We start from the raw sequence: 10,543 nt of genomic DNA, 5'->3' as shown, positions 1-10,543 counted from the left end.
TTCAAGTAGCGCTACTAAACAAAATGTAGAAATGGAGCATGACATGGATGGATTAGTTCATGATGTATTTGGAATTCATTCTACAGAAGAGCCAATTTGTGGTGAAGGTGAAAGAATTCCCGAAGTTAGAGAAAACTCTAAATTTTACGAATTTGTAAAGGAGAATGAGCAAATGCTTTACCCCAACTTTAAGAAGTATAGCAAACTATCATTTAAAGTGTCTTCATGGGTGGAGTGACAAGTCATTCTCTATGTTGCTTGATTTACTAAGAGATGCTTTACCAGAAGAAAATGTTTTGTCAAAGTCGTATTATGAAACTAAAAAGATTGTTTCAGGATTAGGTTTGGGGTATGCGAAGATCCATGCTTGTCCCAATGATTGCGTATTATATTGGGATAAATATGCCAAATATGAAGTATGTCCAAAGTGTAGTACGTCAAGGTGGAAAACAACAAATGAAGATGTACAAGGTAATGGAATGAAGACTTCTGAGAGGCAAAAGAAGATACCAGCAAAGATCCTTCGATGGTTTCCATTGAAACCAAGGTTGCAAAGGTTATACATGTCCTCCAAAGTTGCAGAATCAATGAGATGGCACCATAAGAGTAGATTGAATGATGGTTCTCTTGGGCATCCAGTTGATTCCCTTGCTTGGAAGAATTTTGACGCTCGGTATCCAACATTTTCGTTAGATCCTCGTAATTTTCGATTAGGAGTGGCTTCATATGGTTTCAATCCTTTCAAGACTATGAGTATTACTCATAGCACTTGGCCTGTTATTCTAATTCCTTACAATCTTCCTCCTTTGATGTGCATGAAACAACCATACTTCATGTTACCACTATTAATTCCGAGTCCAAAAGGTCTTGGAAATAACATTGACATTTATCTGCAACCTTTAGTACAAGAGTTGCAAGAGTTATGGGATGATGAAATTGAAACATTTGATGCCTATAAGAAAGAGACATTTCAACTTCGTGCAGCTGTGATGTGGACTATTAATGACTTTCCAACATATGATAACTTGTCTGGATGGAGTACTAAAGGTCAATATGCATGTCCATGTTGTGGTATTGAAACTACCTCGCAGTGGTTACGTCATGGTAAAAAAATTTGCTACATGGGTCATCGTCGTTGGTTATCTCCCAAACATAAGTGGAGATTGAATAGTAGGGATTTTGATGGAACACGAGAGCTAAGGATCCTTCCTAAAAGACTTGATGGGACTGATATTTTAAGACAAATAGAGGAATGTAGAGAAAAAGATCTAGCAAATGGAGCACAACCTTGGAAAAAGAAGAGCATTTTCTTCACATTGCCTTATTGGCAATATAATGTATTGCGTCATAATCTTGATGTGATGCACATTGAAAAGAACGTATGTGACAACATTATTGGTACATTGTTAAACCAAGAGGGAAAATCCAAAGATAATTATAAGGCACAAGCTGATCTTGTAGATATGGGCATAAGAAGTATGCTTCATCCTCAACCAACGCCTAATATAACTACAACGTGTTTGCCTAGAGCATGCTATCAAATGACTAACAAAGAAAAGGAGTCTTTCCTAAGCATTCTCAAGAATGTAAAAACTCCAGATGAATGCTCATCAAACATCCCACGTTGTGTGCATGTCAAGCAACACAAGATGTTTGGATTAAAAAGTTACGATTGTCATGTTTTGATGCAAGAGCTTCTTCCAGTAGCATTACGGGGTTCATTGCCAGATAAAGTCACTTCAGTGTTAGTTGATCTTTTCAATTTCTTCAAGCAAATTTGTTCTAAGATACTTAATGTGGAATTTCTATCACAATTGGAGTCTAAAACAGTTATCACACTTTGTCAGTTGGAAACAATTTTTCCTCCTTCATTTTTTACTGTTATGATGCATTTGGTAATTTATTTGGCACACAAAGCCCAAGTTGTTGGACCGGTACAATATCGATGGATGTATCCAATTGAGAGGTGTGTATGTTTATAAAAATTGGTTTAATTAAAAGTGTTAAACAAGTTTTTTGGGATTTTGATAACATAGATATATTAAATTTTCTTCACTTTCAGGTTTCTTCTTACTCTTAAGTCCTTTGTACGTAATAGAGCCCATCCAGAAGGATCAATTGCAGAGGGATTTTTGGCCAATGAATGTTTGACATTTTGTTCGCAATATCTATCTGGGGTAGAAACTAGGTTTAATAGACCTAACAGAAATGACGATGAAGTCTCTAGAAGGCCATTAGGGATAAAGAAACAACAAAAGTTACGATTAGGGAAGAGGAAGAAAGTGAGTAGAACTAAACTTGACAAGAAAGAGTTAGCACAGGCACATAGATATGTGCTTTCTAATTGTGATGCAGTTGCTCCATTTATAGAGTAAGTCACATATCATATTTCAATTTTATATAATTGAAATTTTTATTACATTTTTTTTAACTCTATTACTGTTACTTTTAGAGAACACATTTTACATCTTAAGCGACAGTGTCGACCACGATGATTGACACAGCTTGAAATTGACAAGCAACATGGTCAAAAATTTATTGAGTGGTTTAAACTCAGGGTGAGCATATAATAATTTAATTATTTAAATTTTACTGATTGTTTTTATATAGAAACTTACTATATTTCATGAAATATTTTAGATCCAGCATATGGATGAACAAAAGAGCTCAGAAGTTACTCATGAACTTAGATGGTTATCCCGTGGACCATTTGAGGTAGTAAGAAGATACACAGGTTATGTGATTAATGGTTTTAGATTCCACACAAAAAAGAGAGAGAGATTTTTGAAAACACAAAATAGTGGAGTTGTTGTAAAGACGAAGACCTCAAAAGATGAAATTAATTACTATGGGGCAATAACTGATATACTGCTGTTGGATTATTCTGGAAAGTACAAGTTTGTGTTATTTAAATGTGATTGGGTTGATATTAATAAAGGTATCAAGAAAGATAAGTTTGGTATGACGCTTGTCAATTTCAAATTTTTAAAACATACTGGGAAAAATATTTGTGATGACCCATTTGTGTTTGCATCACAAGCTAAAAAGGTGTTTTATATATATGATGAGAGAAACAAGGATTGGCTTGTTGTTCTCAATGCAAAAGTTAGAGATATCTATGATATGGGTGATGAGGAATCTAATGAAATTGAAGAAATTCATGGGCAACTAATGGGCGATACAAGTGAAGCTACTCAAAATGTTAATGATTTGGTTAGGCTTCAAGTTGAAGACGATAATGATTTTTTTGAAGTTGTTGATGTTGATAATATGGATGATGATGAAGATAATGAAGATGATGAGGAAGACGAATGAAGTGTGTTCTAATTGTGCATGATTTTATACATTATGTTTTTATTATACTTTTAGATTTGTCTATGTTTTTCTTATACTTTTAGATTTGTCTATGTTTTTCTTATACTTTTAGATTTGTCTATGTTTTTCTTATACTTTTAGATTTGTCTATGTTTTTCTTATACTTTTAGATTTGTCTATGTTTTTCTTATACTTTTAGATTTGTCTATGTTTTTCTTATACTTTTTGATTTGTCTATGTTTTTCTTATACTTTTAGATTTGTCTATGTTTTTTGAATTTTGTCCAAGTTACTCATTTATAATTTTGTGTTAGAGAAGCAATGGCTCAAAGAAGAAAGTTAAATATTCGACATCGAGCAAGTGATAATGAAGGAATTTAGTCTACTTCTAATAATACAAACTCAACCAATGTAGAAGGAAGTAATGTTGCAGAAACTCGTTCTAGTCCTTGTCATGCAGAAGGTGTCATACATGAGTCTGTAGAATCTCACTCAATTCCCTCTGATATAGAAGTTGAAGAAGAACAAATTGAAAAAGGTATTAATTATATATTCTTTGTTTTGAAGTTTTATTTATATTGTTTTTATTATGACTTATATGCACACATAATGTTATTGTCCTTTTGTTTTGTTTGTAGAAGTAGAGCCTAAACGGGCTAGAGGTCCTACAAAAATGTTAGATGTATGGGAAATGGAACATGGTGATTTAATAATCGTTAATTTGGACAAATATGGTCGACCCATTGGTGAGGAAGGGACAACTCTAACTCGTTTCATTGGTAGCGTAGCTAGAAGGTATCAATATGCTCCTATCAACTACAAGTCATGGAAAGTTATGCCAAATGATTACAAAGAAGAAACGTTGAAATTAATAGAGGTATTATGATTATTCATTTAACTAATATAACATTTTTTTAAGAAGTCAATTGAGATGTACAATTAACATGTTTTTTAGTTTTTGTGCTCTAACATGTTTGATGTACAATGATGATGTTAGGAATATTTGATGGATTAACAATTTATAATCATACTTATAGTTTAAGAATATAGATGTTTAGCACACTCAAACTACATCATAACATGTTCATAACTGTAAGAATACATTTAACTAATATAACATGTTTCTTTAACATCTCTTATCATGTAGAGTAAATTTGAGTTTGTTCCTCCAATAAATGACTTAACAAGAGAAATGTTAAAATCTGAACTGAATGAGAAATGGAGGCAATGGAAGGGTGATCTAAAGTCAATGGCATATGACCCCACTAAAACAGAAGAAGAAGTTGCATCTCTTGTACCAGATGATAGGGTTGACCCTAATCAATATCGTGGTTTGGTTCATCATTGGTTTTCTGATAAAGGACAAGTAAGTCGTATATATTATGAGTAATATATTAAAGAGTTTATTATTTAGACTAATATTTTATATCAATTGCAGAAAATAAGTAAAATTAATAGGCAAAATCGTGCTAAGTTTGAAGATGTTCATTGTATGAGTTCAAAAAGTCTCCCAAAGTTTATTGATGAGAAGGTTTATTTCTATTTCTATTTTTATGGCTTTAATTTAAATTAAAAATGAAATGCATTTAACTTATTTGTTTGGTTGTAGATAAAAAAGGGCAAAGGAGTGTTGCCTGGACGTAAAGAGATTTACATTGATACTCGCACTCGTAAAGATGGAACAACTGTCAATGAAAAGGCTGCAAGATTGATTGTAAGTTTTGATAATAATTAAACGGTACCAATATATAAAATGTATATAAATTAAGTTTGACAAAGTGCTGAATTTTATTTTTAAATGTATGATGATTGTATTGGGTTTTTACTTGACCTTTTAGGAGATTTTGTACTTGTTAGCCTATATGCAGTGTTGAAGTTTTTAATTGGATCTTATTGTAGTACTACATGCTTTGAGTGTCAATTTCAATTTGGTATTTTCAATCATTAATAATTTTTATTTTATTTTTTAGGAAGAACTAAAAAAACATAGTAATGAGGCTGGAATTTCTCAATCAACCCAAGACACACAAGGTTCTATGTCTTGGAAGGATGATATATTTTATCAAGTACAAGGACCTGATAAAAACGGACGTGTGCGATGTATGGGCAAGATTCCTCATTCTAAAAAATCGAAGGTTTGTGCATCTGAAAATGAAGAGTTGCGCGAAAGAGTTAAGAATACGGAAAACTTGTTAGCAAATGTGATGACTTTAATTCAAAATTAATTTTCTGGAGAAGATGTTAATGATATAATACAAGCTGCAAGACAAGTATATCATAAGTTATCAATCTTATCCAACTAACTTCATAAGTTCCATAATCGTATTTTTCATAAGTTATTTTTTTATTTTTTGTGATAGGTTCCTGATGCTACTAGTGCTCAAAACCATTTGAATTCACTTAGTCCAAACAACAACGAAAATAATGAAAATGGTAATTAGATAGTGTTAGTTAATTTTAATTAAAATTATTAACATTTTCTCTATTTTATTAGTAATATTTTCATGTGGAATCGTGTATTTATTCATTTGTTAATTTATTGATTGTAGGTGAAGATTAAAAGCTAATTTGTTGTTGAAGATGGCAATTTAGTGGACTCAATTTCTTAATGTTTTTTGAGATTGTTATGTATGACACAAGATGTCTATTTTAAATGTTAGTAAGACGTTTTCCACTACCAAGTAAAACTTCACTATAGTGCACTATGGTGAACATTGTTTAACTATTGTTTTATCGTTGTAAGACTTTTATGTTAATTTTTAATATATACGATGAACACCTTTTATTTTATTTTGAGTCTTAGATATATATATATATATATATATATATATTTCATTGTATATTTATATTTGGTTAATTTTATAAATTATTATATAATTTTTGTTGATAACAAAAAATTAATATTTATAATAAATAAATTACTCTTAAAACCTATACCAATAGAAAAAAGTTGTCACTTAAATGTATGGCAACAGAATCAAAACCGTAGGTATAATTTTTATAAATTATGGCTAAAGTATATACCAACAATGAAATATCCGTAGCTAAAATCAAATGTTTACCACAACGGAAAAACTTCTGTCACTATACCCTATAGCCACGGCACAAATCCGTAGGTATTGGGCAATTATATACCACGAAAAAAATCCCGTCGGTATAGGTAATTTTGGATATCCCTATGGTTTTTATACGTTTACCTACAGATTTTCACTGTCACTAAACGTAAAATTTCTTGTAGTGATGTGTACTCGTTATATTTGATGAATCTAACCTAAAAAGTGTTGTAGAGGAAAGTGTTAATGATCTTGCAGATATTTTGAGAAAAAAGTCTTCAAGAAAACAAAGACAATGACAAGGAAGTTGTAGAACAAGCTCCACTTCAAGATCAACCACCTCATTAAGATGTTCAAAGAGAATGAAAAGTTTTAAAGAACTATCCTCTTGAAAATATAATACACGAAGACTCTTGTTATGCAAGAGAAATTGAATCAATTTGAGAGAAATAGTGTTTGGAAACTTGTTCCTAAACTCATATACCACCTTGTGATTGGATTCAAATGAATTTTTCGAAACAAGCTTAACGAAAATAGTATTATTGTAACAAACAAAGCCATGCTTGTTGCGAATGGTTACAATCAACAAGAGTGCATAGATTTTGATCAAACCTATGCTCTCGTGGCTATATTAGAAACCATCAACATGCTTCTTTCCTTTTCATGCATCATAGATATCAAGCTTTTTAAAGGGATGTTAAAATAGATTTTCTATATATTTATATGCAAAAGGAAGTGTATGTTGATCAACCCCTGATTTTACAAACCATGAATTCTCAAATCATGTTTTCAAATTAAAAAGGCTTTATATTGGTTAAAGCAAGCACCTCGAGCATGGTATGAACGTTTAAGAAAAATTTTACTTTAAAATTATTCCGAAAGAGGAAAAATTGATACAACTTTTTCATTTAAAAGGAAAAGCATGACGTTTTACTTTTTCAATTTTATGTGGATGATTTTTTCCGATGCTACTAGCGAATATGTGTAAGGTTGTTTCTCACATTATGCAAAGTGAATTTCAAAAGTCCATGATGGGTGAGCTTTGATAATTCAATGGTTTACAAATCCATCAAAAATAAAATAAAAGTAATGAGTTATCAAAAAGTTTGAAATGCATGATGCAAAGGAATCACATCTCGCTGCGGTCATATGCTTTATGAGATATTTCATCAACATAAAAAATGTGGTTTTGTGGTACCCTTAAGGTGTTGACTGCACTTTGATTGGGTACTTAGATTTTAACTTTGCAACATGAAAATTGGACGATCAAAAAGGTACTAGTGGGATTTATCTCATTCTTAGTAACGCCTTACACTACAAGAAAAACAAGGATTTGTGGGGGCCAAAAACCCCCCACAAAAGGAGAAAATTAGCATACACAATATGCATATTTGTGGCTGCCTTAGATAAAGGTTTGTGGCGGCCAAAACGGTTACAAAATTTAGTTTTTTTTATTAGCATTTGTGAGAGTTTAAGCCCTCGCAAAATTGTAATGGAAAATTTGCCACAAATTTGTGAGGGCTTAGGTCGCCGCAAAAGATAAAGCTATTTTAAAAAGTAAGCGTTTGTGAGGGCCAAGGCCGCCTCAAAATGTCCTTTGCGAGGGTTTAGCTCGCCACAATGGATGAAATGACAAACAAAAAGAAAACAGTTTGTGAGGGTTTAGGACGTCACAAACTTGTCCCATTTGTGGGGCTTAGGCCGCCACAAATGTGTGACTTTATTAAAAAAAATGGTATTATATATAAAAAATTAATATTAATATAATTTAAAAATTAAAAATTTAAATTAAATTTAAAATAAATATTATATATAAAAATAAAAATATAATCTTAATATTAATTAAATTATTACTATCAAACAAAATAAAACATTCTAAAATTAATAAATTATGTCATACAAATCAAAAATTAAATACACCATAATTAAATAATAATGTATAATAAATTCATAGAAACCAAAAATAAAAATAACAAATATTATTCAAATACATCAATTATCATAATAATTCATCTAATCATTAGTTTCACTCCCTCCATCATTATTTGATGAAATATCACCTGACGACAAAAGTCCTTCAAAAGTATTATTAATTGGTGTTGGAGACAACATGGTTTGAAAATGCAATTCGTCTTCAAGTACATCACTACTTGTGGATGTTTTATATATAAGATCAATATTTTATATATAAATTGCTTTATTTTTCACAAGCATTATTTTGTTATTAACATCTACAAATTAATAAATATTAAATTATTACTATCAAACAAAATAAAACATTCTAAAATTAATAAATTATGTCATACAAATCAAAAATTAAATACACCATAATTAAATAATAATGTATAATAAATTCATAGAAACCAAAAATAAAAATAACAAATATTATTCAAATACATCAATTATCATAATAATTCATCTAATCATTAGTTTCACTCCCTCCATCATTATTTGATGAAATATCACCTGACGACAAAAGTCCTTCAAAAGTATTATTAATTGGTGTTGGAGACAACATGGTTTGAAAATGCAATTCGTCTTCAAGTACATCACTACTTGTGGATGTTTTATATATAAGATCAATATTTTATATATAAATTGCTTTATTTTTCACAAGCATTATTTTGTTATTAACATCTACAAATTAATAAATAATAAATTATGACATACTTTATATGTCAAGTAAGGGAGCATTTACAAATAATATAATAAATCATAAAAGAGACTATACATATATAAACTAAAATAAAATTTTAAATGATGTTTAATAAACTTTTTCATAAAATAAGTCCTTATAAATAAAAATAGAGACGGTAAAAGTATATAAATTTTTGTACAAACTCAACTACAACTCTTTGTAATGACTAACAACAAATATTAATATTATTAACTTTAATAATGTTTTTTTTTTAAAAAAATAGTTACTTTAAAATCAATAAATTTTACATTTGTTTCAAATTTTTATTTATCATATATTATGTAAACAACATAATTTTTAATTTTTTTTGGACAAATCTCCTAACATTTTGAATGATGAACTTTTTATGTATTTTAAAAATAACATACAAATATTTTATATTTATAATATTACATATTTTATGATTAGATCATTATTATAAATATTTTTTCATAAGTATTATTTTGTTGCTAAAAAAACTACAATTTCTTAATAAAATTCTAATTTTCAAACATAATAAATCATAACACCAAAAATAATTACAATAAAAAAATTAAACTTCATCAACATTTTAAAAAATAAATTTATTTTAATTTTAGTATCAATTTTACCATTTAAGTGTTTTACTATTACTTTTTTTACAAATTACTAATATTAAAGTTTAAAAGTAATATTATACCCAATTTTAAAAATAATATTCTACATTCTTAAATAAAATATTAAGTCTAAAAATATTTTATAACTATATAATTTTTATAATAATAATTATATAAATGACTAATCTATATTTAAAATGCATTACGTACTAACTTAATGTTGGGTAGTGTCTGACTTGAAGCATACAAACAACTAACAACTTTTCGCAATAAACACAATAGTAACACCGTCAAAATAAAAATTAAATAATATTCATTAAATAAATAACTTCAAATAAAAAATAACATTAAAAAACCAAATATAAAATAATAACTTACCGAAATTCAAGAGAGAAGGTAGAAAGAAAAGTTGGATAAAAAATATTTGTAGAGAGAAGGTGGAGATAAAATTTAAAAAGAAGGTAGAAATGAAAAATGAGAGGATAAGTGATATTTATAGGAGAACACCGAGTCTTTGTGGCGGCCTAGACATTCAAAAACGACTGCCTTATGGCGGCCTAAGCAGTCACAAAAGACTTCTTTTGTCGCTCCCTTCACTCTCACAAAAAGTTTACTTTGTGGCGGTCTTTACCCTCGTGAAAATGTGAATTTGTGGCTAAAAAACCCTCAAATCGGACCAAAATTTCAGTAGGATTTTCTGGTGGCCTAAGCCCTCACAACAGTGTGATTTTGAATTTTAATATTTGTGAGGACTTTTCTATCAGTAATTTGTGAGAGTTTTTTTCGACCACAAAATATTTTTTAAGTTGGCCACAAAATGAGTGTTTTCTTATAGGTTTAATCTCGTGGCATAAAAAGAAACAAGTCCGCGTGACCTTGTCGACTATCGAAGCAGAATATGTT

The 10,543-nt window shown here is 29.5% G+C and overlaps 2 protein-coding genes across 3 annotated transcripts; both read left to right on the top strand.

Annotated features, from left to right (window-relative positions):
* The first annotated feature begins 251 nt into the window (after positions 1–251).
* Positions 252–2,080, top strand: LOC105851824 (uncharacterized). Its single transcript, XM_027332914.2, has 2 exons — positions 252–1,895; positions 2,063–2,080. The coding sequence occupies exons 1-2, from the start codon at positions 252–254 to the stop codon at positions 2,078–2,080; spliced, it is 1,662 nt and encodes a 553-aa protein (XP_027188715.2).
* A 735-nt stretch (positions 2,081–2,815) lies between these two features.
* Positions 2,816–6,041, top strand: LOC101509708 (uncharacterized). Of its 2 annotated transcripts, XM_073365876.1 has the most exons (6): positions 2,816–3,316; positions 3,629–3,852; positions 4,753–4,845; positions 4,924–5,028; positions 5,285–5,747; positions 5,864–6,041. In XM_073365876.1, the coding sequence occupies exons 3-5, from the start codon at positions 4,807–4,809 to the stop codon at positions 5,537–5,539; spliced, it is 399 nt and encodes a 132-aa protein (XP_073221977.1). In that variant the 5' UTR covers positions 2,816–3,316; positions 3,629–3,852; positions 4,753–4,806; the 3' UTR covers positions 5,540–5,747; positions 5,864–6,041. The 2 variants fall into 2 exon arrangements, 1 of the variants encoding a protein (XP_073221977.1); XR_012162242.1 differs by lacking the exons at positions 4,753–4,845; positions 4,924–5,028; positions 5,285–5,747; positions 5,864–6,041 and adding an exon at positions 3,953–4,680 and having other exon boundaries at positions 2,818–3,316.
* Positions 6,042–10,543: the final 4,502 nt, after the last annotated feature.

The sequence above is a fragment of the Cicer arietinum genome, chromosome 3 (assembly GCF_000331145.2).
Source record: "Cicer arietinum cultivar CDC Frontier isolate Library 1 chromosome 3, Cicar.CDCFrontier_v2.0, whole genome shotgun sequence".
In the NCBI taxonomy this organism is placed as follows: Eukaryota; Viridiplantae; Streptophyta; class Magnoliopsida; order Fabales; family Fabaceae; genus Cicer; species Cicer arietinum.
The sequence above is the reverse complement of the archived record's forward strand: the minus strand, read 5'-3'. Positions and strand labels throughout refer to the sequence as shown.